The following is a 26,977-nucleotide window of genomic DNA, read 5'->3' as shown; positions in this document are numbered from 1 at the left end:
GCCATCACGCACGACTTTCACTTCATTTCGCATGCACCAACGCAAGATCAATCTTCAAAGCAAGGGCCATTACCGGTATAAATAAAAATCAATATATGTCATTCCTTTCACAATATTTCTTTGATATTATAATATAATAGTATTCAGGCAAGCATAATGATTGATCACATTAGCTAAATTAAGTGCATACATATACATAAACAGCCGTGATACCGAAATTGAATACCGGTTTATTTGTATGAAAAATATACCGGTATTGGGTCCCTGCTTCAAAGTCTTATCAAAATTAGATCAAAACCGTAATAAGTTGTTAAACCAGAATCAGGCTCCGAATGAAATTGAAATACATACAGTCAGCAGCAGAAGTTACTAAGCGGGCGAGTTGATCAAAATTACCTTGACACGCTCGTATTTTCTTAACAATACAGTCGCGTCAAGATCATTTTGAACACCTGGCCCGCTTAGGAACTTCTGCTGCTGACTGTACCTTAAAATATCGCACACATACTCGTACTGGCCATGCAAGTAACTTGAGGAAAATTTACACGTTCAATATTTACAAGCATATTATCTAAATAAAACACACACGCTTTATTTAATCTAGGAACTTCATTCTTTCCACTCACAGACTTAAAAGTATATCACAGAATCCAATAAGTATTATGCTTATGCTCTTTTTGAGAATTCAAAATGGAAATGTCATTGTGAATACTTGAAAAAAATGTGATGTAAGTAAAAACAGTGGATTGATTTTACACTGGCTAGAAATTACATCATCATTAAAGGTGCTCACAAATATCTGAACACGCTTCTATTCTCAAGGCGTTAGTGTTCAATATATCTTTGAGCTCCTTGGCCGCTCCTATATATCTGATGACGACTATACCACATAAAAAATACCAACCAAAAACACTTAATTTGAACCGACATTCCCTCAGAATTCTCAAAAATGGCGTTACAAAACGCTGTCACCACGGTCTCCACGGTTTATCCTCCGTAGCCTTCCTTGTAACTAAAGCTAACGGCGCTGGATCATCAGCAGGTGGAGGCGAGCTCCATCCAGAGCTGGCTGGCGAGAAGCACCTGGGTTCTGACGAGGCGGAGGACGCTCGAGGGGAGAGGGGGACGAGGGTCGGAACTGCTCCAAGAGCGTTGGCGCTGACGCCGGCTGGGAGGACAAGAGCTATGTCACCGTTGGAGAGGCGCGTTGGGACGAGGCGTACTCCGGAGCCGGGGCCCGCTGAAAGAGGAAACTTATTAGAATTGCAAATCTATTAAATTATCAGATCAATACTGTGACTGAAAAAACTCGTATCTTCTTCTGTCAATCAAAATAAAAATGTGATAACTTATGTATGGGATGCATACAGACTTATTGCGTTTCAAGTTATGAGTAGCATTGTGAGATACGCGATTTTTTCAAAGTATTTTATTTTAAGTCGAATCTAAACTTGAACGCAATCGGAGTTGGGATATTGCTTTTACCTAAGCAGAGTAGGGATCTCGTTTTGATAGCGATATCAAATTGTTTTGCTTTAGAATGTCGAATTGCTCCCTAGTATTATTTACCTATATAATTTATCTACTACTTATAAAATTGCTTAAGCTAAATTTTACAGGTCATAAACAATCTCGCAAATGGAATCGGAAAAACGGAAAATTTGCTTGTAAAAACCTCGCCATTTGTAAGCATTGCGTTATTCATGCAAAAACATTACCTATAATTTCCAATTATTTCGAAATCATACTTTTGCCATAATAGGTACGAAGACTAAGTATTTTTATAAAAATAACAGAACTGCCTAAAAAAAGTAAAAACTAACCTGATATTAAAATAGTAGAATGCGGAACAGCGGTCGCGTCCTCAGCATCAGATGGCGGCGTCGGCGCACCTGGCGGCCTAGCCCCTTCCACATTCCCCTCTAAATGCTTGACCAGCCGCTTCCTCAAGCCGGCTTCCAGCCCTGGGAACCGGGAGACTTCGGACAGACAATGCCGGTAGCCGGCACGGAACCGGTCCGGGGACGCCTCGGTCCGGAGACCTTCCAGGTGCTTCACAGTCATCTCGAGGATGTCGGCCTTTTCGAGCTTCGAGTGTCTGGCTGGCTGTAACAAGAATGGGAGTTGTGATGCCTGCTGTGGAACCTAGCTTTGATGTTTTTTTTAATCTCCAAACGCAATATGAAAAATGATAATTTTAACCTCTTTTCAGTGCATGGTAAGGTTTTCTGTGCATTTTTTTCTAAACGATTTATTTTACTTTAAACAGCCAGCCTAGCCAAGGAGTTAATGATAGCTATCGCTTCGACAGTTGTGTCTCTCAATCAATTTTCCATAATACGGCTCGGCCACAACATTGAGCGACTTGCGGCAACCAAAGGCGGGAACGAAAGGTCCGATCGCTGTCTCTCGCTCCAACCTATGGTTATCGCTGCCAACAGCGCAAGTCGCTCAACGTCGTGGCCGAGCCGTTAGTGCGACAGTGACAGTTGCGTTTCACTACTGTGTTGCGTTGCTATAGTTCGTTTTTTTAGCATTAGAAAGAACTTGAAAGAAGGTAAGGATCTTGGCATGTCTTTTAATTGAAAAACGCTTTTTAAAAATCAATAACTATTACTTATGAAAGCAGAAGAATATAAATGATCGTATTAGTTTCATAATTGTTACATATTTGCCGTAACTTATTTTTAAAATGTGTTTTTCAATTAAAAGACACATGAAGATTGTTTACCTAATGTCTAATGCTAAAAAAACGAAGTATAGGCGGCCTGCACAACCGAAATTTGAACCCTGTAGGGGAGACCGAAGTGAGTTGAAATCGAAACAGAGGTAAGTTAATCGTCTTGGAGCCCTTGCTCAAAGACATATTCAGCGACCCACAGACAGTGGGATGCGGCCGGCTACACATCATTTTTCAACTGGTGATAGAAACACGACAAATACGTCTGTCTTTAACCTATTTTTACAAATGATTTACTCAAGTTACTCTATTATAAATAAACTGCTATTATATAGCACATCACAGGAGGTATCTTTACCACTTAAAAGAAATACAGGTACCTATTATTGTATCGGGAAACGAATTAAGCGATCAATATGTCAATCATGATTTTTTATATCATTATATTAAAGCGTCCCAATTATATGGCTAACGGGAGGCATGTCCACGTTGAAAAAGTCAAAGGACTCGGCTATATGTCACTTAGTGTTTTTTATCTGTCAATATGATGCCTACTTAAGCCTTATACGCAACATCGTTACTTAAATGACAATGTCATTATCTGCCCAGTTTATTTATGTATTTTTTCGTAGCGTACAATTGAGGGCTACAAAGGTTCGTTAAGGTTAAGACAATTTAGACAATAATAATCGCTTGAATAAATAAATTAAAATAAATACTTACCTAATAAAGTTGATTTATTTCCTTAAGACGTAAATATCATATTAGACTAATATTATTAGTCCACTCATATCGTATGGGTTGCCATGACAACACACTAGTAATATTAGACTAATATCGTTGGAGAAAAGGGCCCCAGGTGTGAACATTATTTAAATGACGCAGCTCCGAGGCATAATAATTTTCATAAAAGAAAGAAAAAACTCAGGCAAAACGAAAAATTGGTATTAAACTTAACTACCTATGTGTTGAATTTGTGAACCATAGTAAAGTTGCAGTACCTATTGTATTATTCTCCTCCCAGTCATGTTTTAAGTTTTGAATTTGGAACCTTCTTTTATTCTATTATAGTTCGAAATTCGTTTTGCTAATATCCTTTTAAAAGGTTATTGGGACGTAGGAGGTTTTACGGTGATTGGTTACCAAATAGGAATTATCTCCCTTTTCGCAGTTACCAAATGGAACTTAAGAGCAGGAGTGGTCATTTCTCCATACAAACGTACTCGACTGTTTCCTCCGTGGGTTTTGATGCTAGAGCAATGATTTTTTCAACACAGATTAATATTGTCAATATCTGTTCTGCTTTATTGATATTTTTGTTTTTTAAGGCGCTAGAGCTAGAGCCAATCAAAAATGGCCAATATGGCCTCATTGACTATGCCGCAATGAGAGGCGTAGTACCTATTCAAAACTGATATGAATTAGCCAAAAAGCAAAACGGTTCGACACAGATAATTTCATAATCATTTAGATTTCCAAATTTGGTTACGATTGGTTAAGTTTTGGGAGAGGAAACAGTCGAGTACGAAACCTCGATTTTTGAGATTTTTACGCAGGATTTTTCGCCTTGTCCTTATCACACTAGTTTTAGGAGCCGCTTCCGTTAGCGAGACGTTTCCGTTACCTAAAATATTTAAAACTCAGCTCCTGTTTCGTCTTAAGGCGAAGTCATTAACCAACGGTTTACTTACGTCTTTTTTCATGGCATCCAATATGAGCGCCTTCAGTTCGTTGAGACAATTATTGATACGCGCCCGCCGCCTCTTCTCCATTATCGGCTTATTGCTCTGCAACAAAGAAACACTCATTATGAATATTACTGCAAAAAATATTTTGTGAAGAATGCCTCCTGTAGATGCCGCATAATCTCAAAGTATCTGGGAGACCGAGGTTGGCTCGGTAAACATATAAAAACTCAAAAATGCGCGTTTTACCAGATATGAGACCTAGCTAGATATAGTTATTACCCCCGAAAACCCACATATAGTAAATTTAATCGAAATCGTTAGAGCCGTTTCCGAGATCGCCGAAATATATACGTATATATTAAAAACTATTATTTGATTATTTCGTTTAAGTATTAGAAATTAGTGTTTCTTATTATAAATCTATTGTAATGGATATATTCACTAGGTCGTATAGTTGTTCGCGCTTTCATGCTAAGAGGGTTTACCGCGAACATCTAAGTTCGCAATTTGCGGGCATCTTTCTCTTTTACTCCAATTAAGGAAAAAAGGAGTAGTGACAAAGAAAGAAGGCCACAATTTGTACGCCACGTATTTAGGTACCCATCAGTACTAAATTAGAAAGCACCAATGCATGGCGAGCATTCGTAATTTATAAATACTTACCCCCTTATTCATAAAACTTTACGGGACTGATTTAGTTCAATTATGTTTTAACCCTTTCTTGCAAATACATAAGTCAAAATGACAGATAAGGACAAACGATTATTAACTAATTGAGGTTTGTAGCGCGTTTATGAATAAGGGGGTTATGCTGTATCTAGCGTGTAAGTTATCTGTGCCCCTCTGTAAGGATGAGACGGTCCGCTGCACATTTTGTCTTCAGAGTAATTTAATTTGCATTAAAGACTGACAGGTGAAGGTTGACCATCCTCCACAATATTTGCTGGCACATCGTACACCTTATTACAAAGCCGTAAGGTTCATTTATAGGCAGTTAAGTCTATTGCTGTGAGTAACTTGAAGTTTTGCGAGTAATGTTCTTTTGGTTGACCTTAGACGTTGTACAGTCGCCATCAGATATATCGGAGCGAACAAGGTGTTCACAATATCTGAACACGCAATCTAACTCCTTGACAATAGAGGCGTGCTCAGATATTTGTGAGCACCTTGGCCGCTCCGATATATCTGATGGCGACTATACTTAAATGATTTTCAATTATTCTCGGTAACAGTAAAAAAAAATTTTCCTGGACATGTGCAATTGTATATGCATATGCATTGTTTGGATTGTTTTTTAGGGTTCCGTACCCAAAGGGTAAAACGGGACCCTATTACTAAGACTCTGCTGTCCGTCCGTCCGTCCGTCCGTACGTCCGTCCGTCCGTCTGTCACCAGGCTGTATCTCACGAACCGTGATAGCTAGACAGTTGAAATTTTCACAGATGATTTATTTCTGTTGCCGCTATAACAACAAATACTAAAAACAGAATAAAATAAAGATTTAAGTGGGGCTCCCATACAACAAACGTGATTTTTGACCGAAGTTAAGCAACGTCGGGCGGGGTCAGTACTTGGATGGGTGACCGTTTTTTTTTGCTTTTTTTTTGCATTATGGTACGGAACCCTTCGTGCGCGAGTCCAACTCGCACTTGCCCGGTTTTTTTTGACGTGATAACGACTTATAAATCGATGAACACCGGTAGCATGCACGAAAAAGTGTCACGTTGTGGACAGATCTCCATAGTAACGTTACGTAATGTAATGGTAATGTTTTCCTATGACGTTATCATATGTAAAATTGAAATCTAAATATCAATTGTATACCAAATAGGTATATAATGTATCTCAAAAATCCCAAAACTCTGAAGATAAGTGAGGTTTCAATCACAATAACAACAGTTATGGACATTGGACAGTGTGATTGAGTTCTAAATAACCGTCGTTATACGTCCCACGTCGACATTATCACCGGACCAAGTATGGCGTGCGACAAAAACCGACATTAATCTCATGTTACGGAGTATAACGCAGTAAAGAATCGCATAATACCTACTGCCGTATTCGAACTTCCCTATATTCACAAGAGACGACACGTTATAGATCCATTCTAGATACGTTATAGTTTAGATATCAACTAGTTCTCTTTTGCAACGCAATTCGGGCGACTAATGTCACTTTTACGTTAGATAGAGTAAAATATCTATTAGATGTGAATTAGATCTCTAAGTCATTTCCTGTGGAAATCGTTCAAGAGTATCTCCCAGAATCGCGCAAATGTCAAATTTGACAGGTTAGATCTTAAACATATCGTTATCGTTTCTTGGTGATGTCTAAAAGATGTCTAATAGATGTCTATTTCATAATCCGAATCGGGCCTCTATACTCCGTATTTATTATTACATTCATCATAATCGTTAAAAATGTACATACATAGGTATGTATGTTCACACTTCAGAGCATAAGCGAAACACAATGCACCAAGACTATAATGTCATGTATGTTCACACTTCAGAGCATAAGCGAAACACAATGCACCAAGACTATAATGTCAAATGTTTTGACTCAAAACGCAATAGAGAATGTGGACATTTTTAACGATTATGCATACTTAGGTAATAGTAGAGGCAAATGATGTAGGTATACACGTTACAATGATACTTGTATTTGCAACTCAATATATTTAGCTAGGTGCAGGTGATGGGTGTACCTATTACTGTCGCGTTTTGTACACATATTTAATTACACAAACGGGTCTATCGCGATATAATTTCATTGTTTTTACCTTTAATTCCGACGTTTCAGCTGAGTTGCACCGGCTGTGCACCACATTAACGGGTAGCTGCAATTTCTTTGTCTACCCCGAACATTTTTATAAACTAATTTCGGTTAGTTTAGTGGTGTTTTATTAATATCTCCGTTGACATTTGTTGGGACGTCAGTCTTTCCGTGACCACAGCTGGTGCAACTCACGACTCAACGACGTTTCAACGTCGGAATTAAAGGTAAAAACAATGAAATTGTACGTATCTGTACAGTATATTAGTAAGGCCTAAAATATGGTTTCGACCAGAAATCCGCGTTCGCGATGATTTCCAGCAGCGGCCGCGGCATGCGCGGTACGAACGAGGAAAAGTGCACGTAACACATTGATCGTTAGTATGTTCATTATAGCAACGGATTTGCCGTGTTCGCCGAACGCGCCGGCGCGTGGCGTCCCTAATCGTGCGTCACGTGGTGCGGCGCGCGTGACGCTCGCCGCGTCACCGGCTCCAATCATGACGGCCTTCACCTTGGGACGCACGCGCGCTCTGCTATCAATGCTATCATAGATCACGGTATCTGTATCTCTAGTCGTCCGAGTAGGTATCAGTACCTAATTACCTATCAACCTTTCGACCACAAATGGCACGGCGAACGAGTAAAAGTGCACGTGACACACATAGACCGTTAATAGGATCATCATTATAGAAACGGATTTGATCACCATCTAAAATCACGACAATCTTCACCTTGGGACGCACGCGCGCTCCGCCATCATAGATCACGGTATCTCTAATAGTTGTCCGAGTAGGTAGTAACCTCTATCAACACCTTTCGGCCACAAATGGTACGGCGAACGAGTAAAAGTGCACGTGACACACAACACAGATACTTATTGTTTACTTAGATCGATAATAGGATCATTATACAAACCGATTTGCTCACCGTCTCGAATCACGACTACCTTTACCTTGGGACGCACGCGACACGCTGTATTATCATAGAACACGGTATCTGTAGTATAGTTAGTTGCAGAGAAAAGGTACAGTCGCCATCAGATATATCGGAGCGGCCAAGGTGTTCACAATATCTGAACAAGCACTCTAACGCCTTGACAATAGAGGCGCGTGCTCAGATATTTGATGTGAACACCTTGGCCGCTCCGATATATCTGATGGCGACTGTACCCCTCTGCACTCTTTGTAAAGGTTGAATAGTATCGTTGACTGTACTTATCGATAATTTAATTGAGGTGACGGTACCTAAAGTTAGACCGTAAAAAGTCTGCAGCGATTTTGATAGCCCACGCAGTGCAAGTGTCATTTTAAACGTCAAACTTCTATGAAATGATGACGCATAAATAACACTTACACTGCGTGGGCTATCAAATCCGCTGCAGTCTTTTATTGGTGTGACTATATTAAATATATACTTAGTAGTAACATCACGTAAGAATTGTTTTTTGCCCGATCGTTAGCGAAGATGTTCGTTTCAGTTTGAGCAAATGCTTTCGTATTGTCCGGTTGTGTACAGAAAACTTGCGTGTTCCGAACTGTACAGTTTTCTCTCCTGTAGGCAATAGTTATAACATCTTGTGGACATGTAGGTAATGATTTTATCATACTTATTCAAATAAAAGGACCTTTTCATGTGGATAAGGGTTAAATAAGAAAATTAAACTTTGTAGCCCTTAACTTTTGGGTATGTCTACAGAAAAGACGCAAACACAGCTTTGTGTTTGACCCACCTATCGCCCCCTGATCCCTTTATGTATAATAATTTGTAAATTATTGGTAGGTATAATTATTATCATTACGAATGAGTACCTCAATAAGTTTATGGACATTTTATGTCATATTATATCAGTCGCGACGGGAAAGTGTAACTGCACGACTGTAAGACGTTTTACTCTAGGTACGTCAAAGACAATGAGAGCATTATAATAACACCTACACTTCTCTGATCTTTAGTAGACCTTATTGTATCTACAATAAAGGTTAAGAAGAGTCAGTTAACTGTGTAGGATATATTTAGTAGCGGCAGGCTGGCGCCGCAGTGTTAATTCTAATTAACGATCGTGCCATGACATTATACGCCAGGACTAGAAACAGAGGGGCTACCGCGAAAACCGAAATTCGCAAATTGCGGGGATCTTTCTCTTTTACACCAATGAAGGCGTAATTAGAGTGACAGAGAAAAATGCCCGCAATTTGCGAACTTCGATTTTCGCGGTTATAGCCCTGTAAAGGCACACAACAGAGGGTCTATCGCGAACCACGTTCGACGTGTTGCCTCTCTGTCGCACTTGTAAATTCGTACGTAAGTGTGACAGGGAGGCAACACGTTTAACGAGGTTCGCGGTAGATCAGATAGCCACTGCGCGATATTCCGGTAGTTTCCTGGACAGTCAAAATGAAATGGTCTTTTACGATTTGGCAGAGCAAGCAGCTGGGCAGCGCCAACCCGGAATGGTACTTTAATTTGTCTGCGCCGCGTGGAGTTTCAACGAATAATAAATACCACCATAAACATTACCTATTACGTTGCCAAGAGTAACAAGCTTTTACTCTAAAATGTTCTTCAGATTTTGTAGAACTCTGTATCTGCACAGATTCTGAAGTGACAAAGTGGTTTTAGAGCCACCCCACACTAGCGTGTCTCGAGCGTCAGCGTCTAGTCAACTCTATGGCTGCTGCTCGACGCAACGTTGGCACAACTGCGCAGCGACGCCATTTTTCATAGCGCTGACTATGGGCCCTCCCACATCTGGCGTCTTTCGAGCGTCGGCGTCTACAATTCTATGACCGACGTCGACACAACGTCGACGCAGCGTCGACGCAGCTGCGCAGCGACGTCAATTTCCATAGCGCTGGACCGACGCCGACAGACGCCGACGCTCGAAAGACGCCAGATGTGGGGGGGGGGGGGCCTATAGTTCGTTTTTTTTAGCATTAGAAATTAGGTAAACAATCTTGATGTGTCTTTTAATTGAAAAACACATTTTAAAAATAAGTTACGGCAAATATGTAACAATTATGAATCGAATACGATCATTTATATTCTTCTGCTTTCATAAGTACTATAGTTTTTGAATTTTAAAAAGCGTTTTTCAATTAAAAGACATGTCAGGATCGCTTACCTTCTTGCAAGTTCTTTCTAATGCTAAAAAAAACTAACTATAGGCGCCGACGCTCGAAAGACGCCAGTGTGAGGTGGCCCTTCATAGGAATTTTATGGTGGCTCTCTACACTCTGACACTGCAATGTTTATTATTTATTTAATTAGCTTAACAGCTCTTGCATCTCTGCGACTTAGCTTTAACCTGTCAACTCAGTGAATCCTGAATATTTGAAGGTTCGATCGTCATAGCATTGTAGTACGACTGAAATTGCATTCTGTATTGGCAGGACTGGGTGGACCTTGCGCTTATTAGCCACCGCCGCGGTAAAAATGTAATCGAACCATTAGGAAAGCACTCAGCGGCATCATAAAAGCGTTTAATTATGGCGATTGCCGTCACACCCGCGCCATGTCCGTCCACTTAAGGGCAGCGCGCACTGCCTACGCCATAAACATGTCGGGTTTATATGTAGCTTTAGACTAGAGTCCGTATCTTTAGATATTTAATCACTTAATCAATTATACTACAATACACCCTTCACTACCACCATCTTTATTTTGTAAATATAGCTAACTATAACTATACTTACTGCATGCCTTTTTTAGTAATTTTAAAGATGTTTGTATTTAGTATTACAATTAAAATTCCTTAAGTACTAGGTAAACTCATAAACCATAGACATAATATAAGACAGAAGTGTATCAAAAATTTATATACTTAGGAACTCTCTATGGTTCCCAAGATACAGGCTCGGCCTAGTTTGGGGACCACTGTCAATTTGTTATGATGTAATGTTTTTTTGCCTCATTAAATCTTTTTCATTTTTCATTTTTTTTTTTAATTAAAAGTAAACAATTTGTACATTTCCGGGTAGTTATAACATTTATTGCTTAACCAACCAAATACCAAACCGCGATCAGTCACGACCTAATGTTTTTCATCTACCCTCAACTGGCTTAAGTAGCCATTGGAGGTCATTCCGTTGCCGGGCGTCAGACCGTCAACAACTCCTGAGGATGCCTCGTATAGAGAGGCGAAAAACGTGTCGAGTATTATTCTTTTGGTGGTGGTTTGTTATATTTATTTGCGTATTTACTTTTGCGGTGGGAGGGTGGTAAGAAATACGCAAGTAAGTATAACGGGTTAGCACTGATTGACTAGCACGTTATCTTTTACGCGGATTAGCAAAGTAATATTTCGGTTTTGATGAGGTACATTTTGTTTACTTTGATTTAAATATACATAGTATATTAGTTTCTGCCTGCGACTTAGTCTGCGTATAACATGTTATTCATTAAACTTAACAAACCCCTGCTATATTCAATTTTAGAATATAAAATATGTCAAAATTACTGACAGGGACAGTATAGGATTATCGAAGCCATTTTATAAACCTTTGACCACCGACCGAAGTCGCGCGCTGACACAGACGTGCATAATTGTTTTCCATCGTATTTTGACGAAAACGTACGAACGTGTCTTGCTATTTCAGTCAGTTTCGATACAAAAAGTACTGAGGTCGACTGGAGTGGCGATGACAAAGACGAACGTTTCTGACAAAATACGATGGAAAACAGTTATGCACTACATTCGTAACTTTTATTGGACTTTTTTTTAAAGGAATTTCTCTTGACTGTCAAATTGTTTATATATTAATAAGGTTATTTGTATGCAAAATCTAGGTTATATTATATCTATTGCACGGTATAACAAGAAACAGGAAAAACAATAAAATGCAAAATAGAGCTGAGGCAACAATAATAAAAGGAAAACCATTGTAAATAAATAAAGGTAGGTATATAACAAATATGGCAAACAACAAACCAGTTAATTTAAATCATCACGACAATTTTATTACGCGTAGGTATATACCATTATGGACACGTTTCAGGTAAATAGAGAACAACTATATTGTTTTGTAAATAATTTAGTATTTTCATTATTATTTTAATTTATGACGAACGTCGAACGACGATATATATATATATATATATATATATATATATATATATATATATATACAGGGTGATTCATGAGACGTGAGCAGGACTCGTCCTACGCACTCAGTAACTGATAATTGATCGATCACCTTCGTATTTAGGTGAAACAACCACACTTTGTCCTACTTTTTAACTTTTTGGTAAGAGCAAATCTAATTTTTACAATCATGGTCACCCTACAAGACCTAATTAATAAACATAAAACCTCTTTAACCGTCATGGCAGCATTTTGATTACGAGGAAAATAAACTGTCAAACTTGAGTGAGATACGAGTTTTCAAAAGTAACCAGACCGTGATGACAGTGATGACATTCAATTTGACACAGAATATCGGTAGTTTAGTATTCTAATTTTAGGGTGACCATGCATGTCGTAAATAAATTAATAACTTTTTTTTTCAACAGGATTAGAAAATTAACGTTAACCTCACTAATACTGATACGAAACAGTTGCTTATAATTTACGAAATGCACAGTGTTAGTCCTGCTCACGTCTCCTGAATCACCCTGTATACAGGGTGATTCATGAGACGTGAGCAGGACTAATCCTGCACACTCAGTAACTGATAATTGACCGATCACCGTCGTATTTAGGTGAAACAACCACAACTTTTCCTCTTTTTTTACTTTTTGGCGAGGGCAAATTTAATTCTCTACAATCATGGTCACCCTACAAGACCTAATTAATAAACATAAAACCTCTTTAACCGTAATGACAGCATTATGATAACGAAGAAAATAAACTGTCAAACTTGAGTGAGATACGAGTTTTCAAAAGTAACCAGACCGTGATGACATTAAATTTGACACAGAATATCGATAGTTTACTATTCTAATTGTAGGGTGACCATGCATGTCGTAAATAAATTAATAACTTTTTTTTTTAACACGACTAGAAAATTAACGTTAACCTTACTAATACTGATACGAAACAGTTGCTTATAATTTACCAAATGCGCAGTGTTAGTCCTGCTCACGTCTCCTGAATCACCCTGTATATACAGTGAAACCTGGTTAATTGGAACCTGCATAAATGTAAAACCTCAATAATTGCAACCAAAAGTCCGGTCCCGGTCCCTTAATTGAGATCAAAAGGCCTCTATAATTGAAATTTTGGAACCTCTATAATTGCAATTTAGATTTTAGTGCTTTTCGTAATTTTGCCTCTATAATTGACCACATCGCAACTTAAGACCTCTATAATTGACACTGTGCAAAAAAAATCCGCTATTTTTGCTCTTGTTTTTACCTCTATTATTGAAACGAGTCTTGCTTATTACCTCTATAATTGAAATAATGTAGTTGTAGACAGCAGAAACAATATTTTAATAGCAATGATCCAGTGAACGCATATATTTAGTATGGAAACCGCCTTTAGGAACATTACCGTTCAAATTCTGGGGCCAAATTAGCACACATACAAAATTACGCCTACATTTAAATAAGACAACGCGTTTATAGAGCCTGTAATCAAAGCTGGTAAACAAAATAATAGTCATCTTTGTTACACTAATGGTACATAGCAAAGTGTAGATGAAATGCATATAATGTCAATAACTACCAATCAGCGACATTAATCCGCTAATAACCTTCTTGCTGTACGTACTGGCCGCTGAGAGTTTGCGGTTCATATTTGATTAGAATATGACTTGGACAGGGATAGGTTTATGCCATATATTGAAGAACCAGTCAAATAATTCACGTATAATAATTTAATGCAGATTAAAACATAACTAGTTAAAATGTTGTTATGAAATGACAGACTAACTCAACATAAGTAAATATATCATTGTTGTATAAATGTATTCCGCTATAATAAGTATTTTGTATATTTTATTATCAATCTGTATGGCAGTGCGAAGTCACGTTCAGGTATAGTCTGTCCGTTTTTCTAAGATCAAGTACGCCATTGTAAATGTATGGTAAACTTGATCTTAGAATTCGGACTGGCTATACAGCCTGCAAAATTTACATGGGTACACGAATCGGGGTCAAAAATATTTGAATAGGCGGAGTCACAATAAATCCCCACTTTCAGTCCCAATGGAAATATTTTATATAGCCGGTGAAGCAAGTTTGTCAGTAGAAAAAGGTGCAAAATTAAAATTTTGTATGGGACCACACCCGTTCGCGCGCTTACATTTTCTAAATTTGCCGCTCTTTGCTACTGACGGAAATGGCTTGAGAGAGAACCTACATATATGTGACGGTAGAGGGTGGATTCGAATGATCAACATTTTCAGATAATGTGTGTATTTGTTAAATTAATTCAGTGGCAGTGTATCTACATATAGGAGACCGGGTATGATTATCTCACGAGTTATATCTCATGAATAGAACATATTCTAGATATCTTTCCAGGCCTCCACTTAATTTCATGTCTCTCTAATTGGACAGCTTTTTTCCATAGTTCTCTGCGAATGACATCTTGTGGCAATCTGAATGGAAAGTAATATAAAATGATAATATCGAATTTGATTATTAATTTGAAATAATAAGGTAGTTTTTTTACAGCTCCATCTCATGAAATAAAAAAGGAAAATACAAATCTGTAAGAAAGAATTCATTACTACATTTATATTTATATAGAAAATACCTAAACCAAGCACAAGTTAATAAAATAGTCTACTTCATTTGGCATAACACCATCCCTATTATCCTCGCAATTTAAAAAGTCGTATGTTGTTATGAAAGTCGTATGCAGTTGTTACGTTTTAGCTTAGCACGGTAGTATTGAAAACAAATCGTCGTGTTTATTCCAAATTTTACTGAAGTTATCTGTTTACTACCAGTGAAAAGTGATTCCACTATCCTTGGTATAAACTAAAATAACTTCTTCACTACTTCACGACACATGAAGACATTTTTAATTACAAAAAAACGTTGTTTTTATAAATCAATTTAGCCATCCGTCACTGACTGTCATCTCGGACGAACTGAAGTTGCGAATCGAATAGTTTGTAAGCACCGCCTACAATCGAATAGTTTACGTTGGGTCATAACTGAGCGGACAGAATACTTCCATGTATATCAGTTCGCTGCAATGATCATTTTATTTATATCTCCATCCAGAATTTAATTTAGTTATTGGGTATCTATCACAGCCTGTAGTAGGTGAAATAGTTTTGATCAATAAAAAACAAAGTATGCTTTCTACATTCTAATAAAACTTTCTTCTACAATTCAAGGGAATTTTTTAAACCCAAATGATAAGAAAATAAAGTGGTAATTAATGTAGTGTAAAAGTGCAAGTATAGACAGAAGCAATATATAGACCAGAAACCCAGAACGTAAGCGTGTAAATCTACTTTAAATGGTTATTTGCACCTCCATAAAAGAAATTTGTCAGAACGCAACCTCTATTAATGAAAACCTCTATAATTGACACACACACACAGGTTGCACTTCGGGGAGTGTGCCCAAGAGCTACACGAGCTTATTCCACCGTCCCCATTCTACCATCGGACTTTTAGACGCACGGCCGGTTTCCATCCTTACTTGGTAGATATTCCACCAATTCGCACGAAGCGCTTTGCTTCTACTTTCCTTATGCGCACTGCCAAGGAATGGAATTCCTTGCCGGCGTCTATATTTCCGTGTTCTTATAACCCGACAACCTTCAAATCAAGAGTGAACAGGCACCTTCTGGGCGAGCTCGCGCCATCGTAGGCCACGTCTACGCCTCGGCTAGTCCGTGGCCATGAGTAAGCCCATTCATAAAAAAAAAAAAACAACGATTTTTTGAACTTAATTGACACGAGACACGACCTGCTTAAATGAAAAACCTGGTTAATTGACAAAAACTGGCCGGTCCCTTGAGATTGCAATTATCCAGGTTCCACTGTATATATTAGGTACGTAGTAGGTTTATTTATATATTTATTTATTTATTTTGACTACAGATGTTATACCAAGTAGTGTGCAGTGTACACTTCTCTAGGCGGCACGCGGCGCAGCGTGTCGCTAAGCCCATTTCCCTCTGACGCACATCATTTGAGTTTCAAATATTGCGCTAGTTTTCCTAGGCGACAGCCAAGCTGAAATGACCCTTAAGGTAAAACGGGTATTTTATATGGAAAGGAACACAGCGGGAGATCATCCGTTTATGGATGGTCGGATGTAATACACTAGCCTCTAATCGCGGCATCTGCACAAAAGATAGCTAATTAAAAAAAAACCTCTAGGTACATAATAAGAGTATGACTTTCGATCCGGAGGTTGTGGGTTCAAACCCAGGCTTGTGCCAATGAGTTTTTCGGAACTTACGAAATATCATTTGATAATATTTACCAGTTGCTTTTCGGTGAAGGAAAATATCGTGAGGAAACCGGACTAATCCCAACAACTCTTAATTTCCCCTCTGGGTTGGAAGGCCAGATGGCAGTCGCTTTCGTAAAGACGTTGCCTTAGACGTTGGATTAGTTTCCAAGCGGACTCCAGGCTCCCAGAAGCCGTGTCAAAAATCCGGTATAACGCGAGGAAGAATAATGGTAACATTCCATTTCTGACCGCAGCTGCACTACTAGTACTGAACGCGTCGCTGTTATTGTCAAATTCCGTAGTAAAATGACCAGTAATGCAGCTGTCGTTGGAAATGGACTGTCACCTTAAGTAGACATATACGAGTAGGTATAAATACGTACCTATTATAAACAAACCGTCTCGTCTTGACATCCTGCACGTCCACACATGTAGGTATATATCGTTAAATTTTCCTTACACGCTTATCGGCATGCATATGTAGTGTGCAGCCGGCAGCCATAATCGATATATGCCGCACGTGTTGTGATTCACCGAGAATATAACAGTAGGTAGCTGAATAATGCATGAACGTTTCAATGCACCACGAGACTCATTCAGGCGACTTCGGAGATTTCGTAGAAAACATCTTTTGAGATCATGGTTTGGTTTAAAAAAAAAGGGGTAAAGATACTCAAAAGGCAAATATTACCTTGCTGTAGAGAAAGATTGCCTTGATGTTTTCCCAAATTTAGTAGGTAAATCAGCAAGTATTTAGATATTTCGAAGGTTTTCTATATTAATAAATAATTCATATAGATTTTTAGGATTACGCATCATGTAGGAGAACGGCTCGATTCTGAAAATGTGTTAGATCTCTACTAGACCTCAACAAGTTACGATATGGATAATTTAAAGATATTTTTAAGATTAGATATGTCAAATTTGACGTTTCCGCGATTCTGGAGGCCCTCTTGAACGATTTCGACAAGTTATGACTTAGATATCCAAGTCACATCTAGTCGATATCCAATGTAAATCTAGTTGAACTCTATATCATTTCTAGATCTTGTGATTATCTCGTTTCCCGAATACGCGTGGAAGTCATTGTCATATTGAATTGATACTGAAAATCAATATGACAACGCAACGTAAGTAATTTTAACGCCTGCATCTGTGTCTCATCTGCATTAAAACCTGAAAATATAACCTAAACCACTTCCAATAAGATTGAAAATGCAATATCCCGTTACACCCATGCTCTTGGCTAATGAGTAACATTATGTATGCAAAGAGACTGGGCGCGTGCCAGTGCAAATGTTCACATTGCTTTACAGGTTAACGACTTCACTAAAATTGACCAGTACCTACGGATATGATGGTCGTTCTTGATGTCTACGTGACAAAACAGTGTCCGCCACTTTTTATCCCACGGTGTTAAAAAGTGACAGTTATTTTATCACGTGGATAAAGATGGATAAATCCATCCATAATGTACCGGCTGGACCCCTATTCGACAAGCAACTTTTGACGTAATCTCCCGTTGATGTGGGAAAAATCATAAGTTCACGAATACGTACAATGTCAAAATTTGACATTAGCAATCCACAGTTATGTGACAAGCAAACCAAACCGAACCAACCCGTGTTCAGAGTTGAGTTTGGTTGTACCTACCAAATGATATTCCACAGTGACCACAGTTGATCGACTTGATCGAATCAACATACAATAAAATCAACTGTTCTTGGTAGGTTGCTTTGACATCGTTGTTATTGTAATGTATGTACAATCAACCGTCAGTCATCTGATTTTATGTATCAAATATATTCCTAGAAATTCCACTGTGACTTATAATCGTAGTTATTATTCCTCAACTGTTTTCCGAATGGAGCCTTGTCCTACGGCCTCGCACTTAGGGGGGCCTCGCAAAGCAAAATGTTCTTATGCATTCTCTAATTTCTTAGTATATGTATTACAATTTCTTGCAAGGAAAACTGGGACCAGATAGACAGAATATTTAACGTTATTTTAAAATGTCCTTAAAATGAGAGTGTAGCTTCAATTGTATGGCGGCGGCTGGGTTCGTTTTACTCTTAAAGTCAAGTTATACTGGACTCTGGCTGATATTCGAGTTGGGAGTGGTGCGTGAATGTAAGGCGGAGTAAAATAGACGGCGTCTGGCTACGTAACTACGGGTGCGAATGAGCGACTTGTGGTCGCTGAAAGTCTCAACTCAACTGAATTGTAAACGACGCGCAATATAAGTAACTTAAAACTTCATAGACTCGTGAATTCCTATATTTTCTCTTTTCATTTAGGTAGGTACTACCTATTATCAAATTTTAAATTAAATTACATATCCGAATTTAATCGAATTTAAACTGTGGTGACTAAAAACAAGTGAGTCTAAACCGTAAAATTATTTAAATTACATATCGTATGGCACACATGTTTTGCAGTTTTTAAATATGTAGCTTTATTGTGATGTTAATAGGTATCTTCGGTAGGTAGTACAATTAATGGGTTGCTCGGATCGACGCACTTTAAAAAGTATCTTATAGGGGTATAGGAGCAAACGATTTCAACGGTGTGTTAACCTTTTGGACGCTGTGTCAAACACAAAATTTGTCACTCGGACGCCACGTCACCGAAGTGTCAAAAACTAAAATTGAATTTTATGTATGCCAAACTTTTATGTAGGTACTTATAACGCCATAATTTTTAGCTGGAACTTATATTACGCTACTAGAAAATGGTAGATAATTTTGCCGCGTTTTCCCATTACCTACTTTAGATGCCGACTATAATATAGTCGGCATAATATTATTATATACTATAATATTATTATCTAGTTAAAGTGCAAACCAGTGGTAGTGCATAGAATATGTGTCACATGTGGGCTCGTCAGACTCGTCACGTGCGTGCGGCGCCGGTAATCTATTCCCGCGTTACGTAAACGTCACGTTGATCGGCTGTTTATTTATCGCGGTGTACACCTACTGCATCTATGTGGGAGTGAATCGGAGAAATATGAGTGTGTTCTGATGCTCCTTAGTCTAAACAATAATAGTTTGTGCAATATCAGAGCTGGGAGTCTAGCAAACTGGCAAACGTTTATAGAAAGCGCGTATAGAAACTTAAATAGGGTCTGAGGATCTGACCAACCTAACGTTGCATGGCCGTTGCAATGTCATCATTACAGGATAGAACCGATGAAAGGTTAAGATGATGACCTGTTAGGGCATAGACATTGTATAGAAGACTTCAAGATCAAGATTCAAATAATCTTAAAAATGTAAGATTAGTTCTAAGATAATGGAATGTTAATTCTTTATTTAAAAATAAACAGTTTAAATTTATAAAAAAAAATTTAAGATGACCTGTAAAGTCAGCAGCATAACTTGCTAAACGGGCGAGGGCTTCAAAATTAACTTGACGCGCTCTTATTCTCTTAACAATAAAGTTGCATCAAGATCATTTTGAACATCTGGCCCGCTTAGCAACTTTTGTTGCTGACTGTACCTTAACCTATTCCCCGTCGCGTTACGTACTTAAACGTTACGTTGATTTTAACGTCTATTTATCGGTCGTCGTTTATTTATCGCAGGTGTCTATGTGGGAGTGAGTCAAGATATGAAAACGGCAAACTAATTGTGTAATATTTTCGGTAAACAATAGTAGTTTTAGCAACTAGAGAGAGATTTGTTGGTGTAGTGGTGGGTACCTCGCAGTCCAAGCACCCAAATGTTGGGGGTTAGAAATAGAAGCAGACAGCAACTGGTTTTATCATTAAAAAACCTATTATTGCTACCTTATACTAGCAATTCAACAGCTATCTGATATCAAAGCTTCTCAGAATTCTCTAAATAAAATCTAGTGACGCTTCAGTCTGAGCGGTAACAGTCTGAGACGTTGGCACATAACGTTGGCACACGTTTTACTGTCTAGCGCCGTATATCAGAAGGTTTACGACGCACTATAGTACTTTTTAAACTGTGAACAAACGTACGTCTTGATAAATATGTATAGCAAAAGTTGCCTATTGATAGTATGGACGCTTGCAACATCAAGACCAATAAAGGTGTCTAGGCAAGGCTTAAAACCCTGCACACTGCAAATTTGGACAGTCTCCTACTGTACTTAATGCGTTGAAAAAACCTGAAGTTCAAACGGCAGGTGATTTCAGTAGCTAGCAGGAGGCACTCTTTGGATCAGAGGGGCTACCGCGAAAACAGAAATTCGCAAATTGCGGGGATCTTTCTCTTTTACTCCAATGAAGGCGTAATTAGATTGACAGAGAAAAATGCCCGCAATTGACGATTTTCGATTTTCACGGTAGCCGTCCAGAAGTGAGTTGTGGCGTAGCTAGGCTCGGCCTCGCGGAAGGCAAGCTTGTTTAATATCTTGGGAATACACATTGAAAGGAAAGGGCCTCGCAGATGCGACTTCGCCCACGGCTAGACTAGTTCACGCTATGCCACTGGAAGTGAGCGACTATTTATGTTCTAGAATGTGAGGAAAACCCAAACACTACTGTAATGTTATGATATGCTCGGTTTATCTCAACCTTTGCGTGACCTGGCGCTAACGTACTTCTTGCTAAACTAAAATAAGACTCTATCCCAAACAAATTAGAACTCAATTTACACAAGCACGTCATTGCGTTACAGCGTGCTTAAAATTAGAACGCATTTAGTCGACAGTTAAATTCAATAAAATTTGAATCCTATCACGATCGAATTGAGTTAAAATTGCCGTGAGCTTCAAAGCGATTTGACGTTCTTTTGTTTCGCAGGTGTTGGCGCTAGCTGGCGAGTCGCGTGCCAAGTCTGACTTGATATCCAAAAGGTCTTATCTCCATATAGTTTATGTAGTGATTAGGCCTTTTGGTATTTGATAGTGATGCGTGGGAGCGGACGGGCTTCCGGCACGCGCGTATATACGACACGTGGCTATCGACGTCCTTGTCTGTAGTACGAATGCTTATAGCATTTAGAATTAGTGAGACTGCTGGTGTTAGAACTTTAGTCACGCCGTGTGAAGAGTTCACGACCAACTCTTGCCATAAAGTTTGAATGCAGCAAGGTTTTAACTCGCTGCATATAAGGTATTATACTTAAATATAGCTTAGAGCACGGCTCAAAATACTAAGCAATGTAGTGTATTGCAAAACATTGTAGCCATTTTGACTGATAAAAAAGCAGTTCGGCCCAGTAGTTCAAAGAATCCTTATGTCTTACTTATACTAGAAGTATATGTTACAGCGAAAGCAATAAATCCGGAAAAACCTTCGTTGATGATATTGGAAATTATCTATATAACGTTATGGTAACATCGATAACAGACACCTCGATATTTCATTTTGTCAATCACTCATCTTTACCCTGAAAAGTAGGTACGTCCGGTCGTGTCTTTGAAGGTTTAACAACCAGCTTCTACCTTACTCAGTTATCGGCTTCAAACAATACGATTACACCACCTAGATCGCCCTAATCAAATCAATACACACGGTTTTAGCGCCTCCGTTCCGTGGCCGTAGGCGGCGCGTAGGCGCACGCACGGTCTAGTGATGTTATCGCTATGATGGATGCCTTTAATAGCTTCCCACCGATCCCACGCCCTCCCTAGTAATTATAAGGACTTAGTCACTTTAGATAAGACTTGAGGTGACATTCAGAGTGTGGAGCGATGGTTAAAAAATATTTGGTTATCGAGAATTATGTTATTATGTATCAAATTTGACATTTCCTGCAGTAATGTCGCGCTGAAATTTTGCAGTAGTAATGCTGGTGAAGTTTGAACCTGAACGTCACCTTAAGTTTCAATTTTTAGGGTTCTGTACCCAAAGGGTAAAAACGGGACCCTATTATTAAGACTCCGCTGTCGGTTCGTCTGTCTGTCACCAGGCGGTAACTCATAAACCTAGACAGTTGAAATTTTCACAAATGATGTATTTCTGTTGCCGCTATAACAATAAATACTAAAAACAGAATAAAATAAATATTTAACTGGAGCTCCCATACAACAAACGCGATTATTTTGCCGTTCTTTGCGTAATGGTACGGAACCCTTCGTGCGCGAGTCCGACTCGCACTTGGCCGGTTTTACAATAAGCCAGCAATTCATCCAGTCACTACTGTCACTAGTAAGCACTTAATTTCTCACCAACTATACTTGGTCAAGCAAATCTTGTCAGTAGAATAGGCGCGAAATTCAAATTTTCTATAGGATGATATCCCTTCGCGCCTACATTTTTCAAATCTGCCGCCTTTTTTTACTGACAAGATCTGCTTGACCAAGTATAACTGCCTCATTGGTACCTATTGCATCTAAGATCTAAGGTCGGTGCGCAGTAGCCGACTTCGGTGAGTCATGCGTGGGCGCAGGTTAATTGTCGTGAGAACGGCGCACACGCCCGGACGCCTACGGTAGACGAATTATAATGGGCACGGTGGAACAAGGTACAAGGGTAACGAAGAGGCGCTTATGGCTCCTCTCCACGATGGGCCAACGCCGGCCACTCCAAGGGACGCATTATGCGTGTGAGTGATATTGCTATCTCATTCTACCGCATGGCTGCGTCCCTTGGAATGGCCGGCGTTGTTGGCCCATCGTGGAGAGGAGCCATTATGTGCCTTATCTGGCCACTAGTAGCCCTTGTGACTTCACGATCAAGTTGAAGCCGTCTTGATGTATGAAACCGACCGCTCGGCTAGTTCAGCCACCACGGCCGCAAAATTTGACCCACCATGCCGCCGTTAGGATAATACTACCTATTACAGTCACCATCAGATATATCGGAGCGGCCAAGGTGCTCACAAATATCTGAGCACGCCTCTATTGTCAAGGCGTTAGAGTGCGCGTTCAGATATTGTGAACACCTTGGACGCTCAGATATGTATATCTGATGGCGACTGTACTTACTCGGTGCCACCGTGTCCCGGTTGGCCGGTCTAGGCGTCTGCCGCGAATGCAGAGGACGCTGGTTCGATTCCAGCCCTGGGTACTCTCTAGTACCCAGTAGTAGTACGGGGTGTCCAAAATCTCTATGTTGGTCACTGTTTCTTTCGTATATAATTTATATTTCAATCTATGTCAAGTTGATTTGATTCTTGAAATCTCCTTGGAATGTTATGGCTCCTCTACATGATAGCTTTACTATAGCTTTAGTTCAAATTCACATGGCAATTACTCACGTAATTTAGCAACGGCTCCAGTATGTGCCTCGTGGCGTCGGCGCCCACTGCGTCGCCCGCCCACACTCAGGGCTGGAGCGGCGTCCAATCTTTACAGAATTACTTGATTTAATGGCTCCTCTACACGATGGGCCAGCGCCGGCCACTCCAAGGGACGCAGCCATGCGGTAGAATGAGATAGCAATGTAACTTGCTCGCTCTTGCTCGCTCTAACGCATAAATGCGTCCCTTGGAGTGGCCGGCGCTGGCCCATCGTGTAGAGGAGCCATTAAATCAATAATTCTGTAAAGATGGGACGCCGCTCCAGCCCTGAGTGTGGGCGGGCGACGCAGTGGGCGCCGACGCCACGAGCCACTTACTGAAGCCGTTACTAAATTACGTGAGTAATTGCCATGTGAATTTGAACTAAAGCTATAGTCTGTGCGGAAAGTGTCGTGGAATATAAGGAAACATTCTGATACGTCTCTTTCCGCACTGACTGTATAAAACAATCGCGTTACCTATTATGTATTAGGTAGGTATTATAGTACTGTAGTTGTTATAGCTCTATGTAAGCTCTCTAAATAAACAGTGTTACCGGTTGTACCTATTATATAGTCGATGTAGGTACAAAAAGCGTATTAAGCTCTCTAAAACATCCGTTATCTATGTACCTATTAGGTATTATGCAGTCGATGTTAAAGCTCTAAGTAAGTTATAACTATGTTTATATTTTTCACCTAATCAGAAAGGAAGGAGTAAGGTGCAATACACGGCATGCCATAAAACGGCAGTGAAGCAAAAATATAATACTCTTTTCTCATAAATGCATTTGCATACGATGCGTACGTAAGATAATGTGTGTGTGTGTGTGTGTGTGTGTGTGTGTGTGTGTGTGTGTGTCTTTAATCGTAGGTACACGAAAGCTTGACAAAACAGTTTACAAGGTCGTGCCAAAAGATAACGCATCGTCAATAATCACACCACTAACGCCACGCTAACGAGCCTTTTTCCATGCGCACGACCAGCGTGTTTTTACACGCTTGCACGATCAGCGTGACGCGCTGGTTTGCGCGCGTGCGCGGAAAATTAGCGTGGACAATAACTATGCGAGGTGGAATAAATTGTCATTGAGTGTCCGCTTACCCCGGCTACTCACGTAACGATAAATCGTTGCGATAAAACTGTGCAGTCCGACTGTGCAGATAAATCGAACCGTGTGTATGTCGATTATCGTAACGATTTGTCATACACACGGTTCGATTTATCTGCACAGTCGGACTGCACAGTTTTATCGCAACGATTTATCGTTACGTATGTAGCCGGCATTAGGTGTCTACATTTGTTTTATGCCTAAACTTGGCAAATGAAAAAGTTTACAAATGCTATAGTTAGCTAGACTTTTGAGGGTGCCATGCGTGCAAACGGTATTACAAAAGGAATTGCCAAAGACTGGGCGTATTTAGTGGAAGAGGAAAGTCGGAAAGCGAACATTGGAAAATGAAATTTCGTTATTTGCCTCTCAATTGAGTAAGCCCATTCATAATAAAAAAAAACAATAGCGCGAATATGCAACGGAGAGGCAGGTAACGAAAATGTCAATTTACAATAGATATCTAATAGACGTCTATTTTAAAATCCGAATCGGGCTCACACTCCGTGCACAAAGGAGGCAGTTAGCAACCTGAAAACATTGCTAGGCTTCGTGGAAGAGCTGGGGTAGTTAGAGTTTCTCGCAAAATAGAAAATAGGCACAAAAATTGCCCAGAAGCACTAACTAACTAAGGTTTTTCTTTCAAAGTGGTTACATATTCATTGAGACAAAGAAACGGCTTTAAAATAACAATTAAACAGTCATGTTGAAAATTCTATTGGATACCTAATACCTACCAACATAACAATAAAATAATCTCAGTAACACTCAGTGCATGTTAAGATATTTATGAGCAGCTTATCCGACGGCGATAGTAATCCAAGTCTGAACAGTACTCAACCAGCTTTTTTAACAGTGTGAGTTTTGTTCATACAAAATAACCTGCTCACTACCATGCTGATAAGCAGGTAGTTTCCTTATCTTATCTACAGTCTAACACTCTTGCTTGTTTGACTCTTTAACGGCGTAGCACCTTCAGTAGCTGTTTTTCTATTTGTATACCTAGGCGGTAGCATGAAATGTGTTAATAAGGCCCACTTGCACCATTCCGCTAACCCGGGATTAATCAGTTAAACCGTTAACCTAATGTCAAATTGTACTGGTAACCATGATAACGCCAGATTTAACCGGTTAACCCCGGGTTAGAGGAATGGTGCAAGTGGGCCTAAGATAACATAAGATTACGAAATAGTAATAATCATTGGTGGTTAATTAGTTTTTTACGCGTTGATGTCTTTTTGTAGTTTGTTTAGCATTAAGTTTATTATACATTTTTAATAATCCCGACCAGTTCCTTTCATAAAGCTTTCCAATATCATAAAATTATCTAAAAGAAGTTAAATATAAATACTAATTATAAAACATTAAGACACTTTGTACTAATCAAACGACACTGAAAATTGAATGAAAATCTCTAGTTTTTTTAGTGGTGCAAAAGAGCGTAGGTACCTCTACCTAATTAACTTTTCATATTACATATTATGATTTTTGATAAGTAGTATTAATAAAATAATAAATAAATAAATATTATAGGACATTCTTACACAGATTGACTAAGTCCCACAGTAAGCTCAAGAAGGCTTGTGTTGTGGGTACTCAGACAACGATATATATAATATACAAATACTTAAATATATAGAAAACACCCATGACTCAGGAACAAATATCTAGTATTAGTAAGTAAAGTACACTACCGATAGTTACAAGGATGTATACTGTATATCAGTGTTTTAAACTGTGGGTACGCCCCTATAAGGGTGTCGCGGAGGCTGGCCAAGTGTAATTGAAAATTTAAAAAAATTACAGTCAAGAGGGTAGCTACGTCGCGAAAATTGGTCTAATGCCCAGGGGTCGTCAACTCGTCACGCTTGGCAAAGGTTGCAAAACACTGTTTTAAAAGTATAATCACGACTGAAAAGAAAACCGATCACGCGAAAAACTCAACAGGAGAAACATGACCATAAAATTTTTCACAGATAAAAAAATTCACAAAAGAAAAATTTACGTCACTAAAAAAGAATCTCGAGACTCACCCTCCTATTCTCTGCTTTTTTCTCCGGCACGGCCGGCTGCCCGACACCGGTCACCATTGTCACTGTCACTCACTGTGTCATCACGGTCGTGCGATGCGCTGCGCGGTCGGCGCGCGACTGCCGTGGCG

The 26,977-nt window shown here is 39.3% G+C and overlaps 1 protein-coding gene across 1 annotated transcript; it reads right to left on the bottom strand.

Annotated features, from left to right (window-relative positions):
• Positions 1-260: 260 nt before the first annotated feature.
• On the bottom strand, positions 261-26,977 carry LOC134670414 (protein hairy-like). Its single transcript, XM_063528258.1, has 4 exons — positions 26,850-26,977; positions 4,372-4,467; positions 1,824-2,106; positions 261-1,240 (listed from the first exon to the last, which is right to left on the bottom strand). The coding sequence occupies exons 1-4, from the start codon at positions 26,904-26,906 to the stop codon at positions 969-971; spliced, it is 708 nt and encodes a 235-aa protein (XP_063384328.1). The 5' UTR covers positions 26,907-26,977; the 3' UTR covers positions 261-968.

Source organism: Cydia fagiglandana, chromosome 13 (assembly GCF_963556715.1).
Source record: "Cydia fagiglandana chromosome 13, ilCydFagi1.1, whole genome shotgun sequence".
Classification (NCBI taxonomy): domain Eukaryota; kingdom Metazoa; phylum Arthropoda; class Insecta; order Lepidoptera; family Tortricidae; genus Cydia; species Cydia fagiglandana.
Note: the sequence above shows the minus strand (reverse complement) of the source record. Positions and strands in the feature narration are given on the sequence as shown.

Bases quoted from the DNA above. Each gene is read 5' to 3' on its own strand.
- LOC134670414 (XM_063528258.1), bottom strand. From the start codon at position 26,906: ATGGTGACCGGTGTCGGGCAGCCGGCCGTGCCGGAGAAAAAAGCAGAG. The intron at 4,468-26,849 runs GTGAGTCTCGAG...TCTTTGTTGCAG, and splicing joins AAAAAGCAGAGAATAGGAGG to AGCAATAAGCCGATAATGGA. The intron at 1,241-1,823 runs GTTAGTTTTTAC...TTCCTCTTTCAG, and splicing joins TTCTACTATTTTAATATCAG to CGGGCCCCGGCTCCGGAGTA.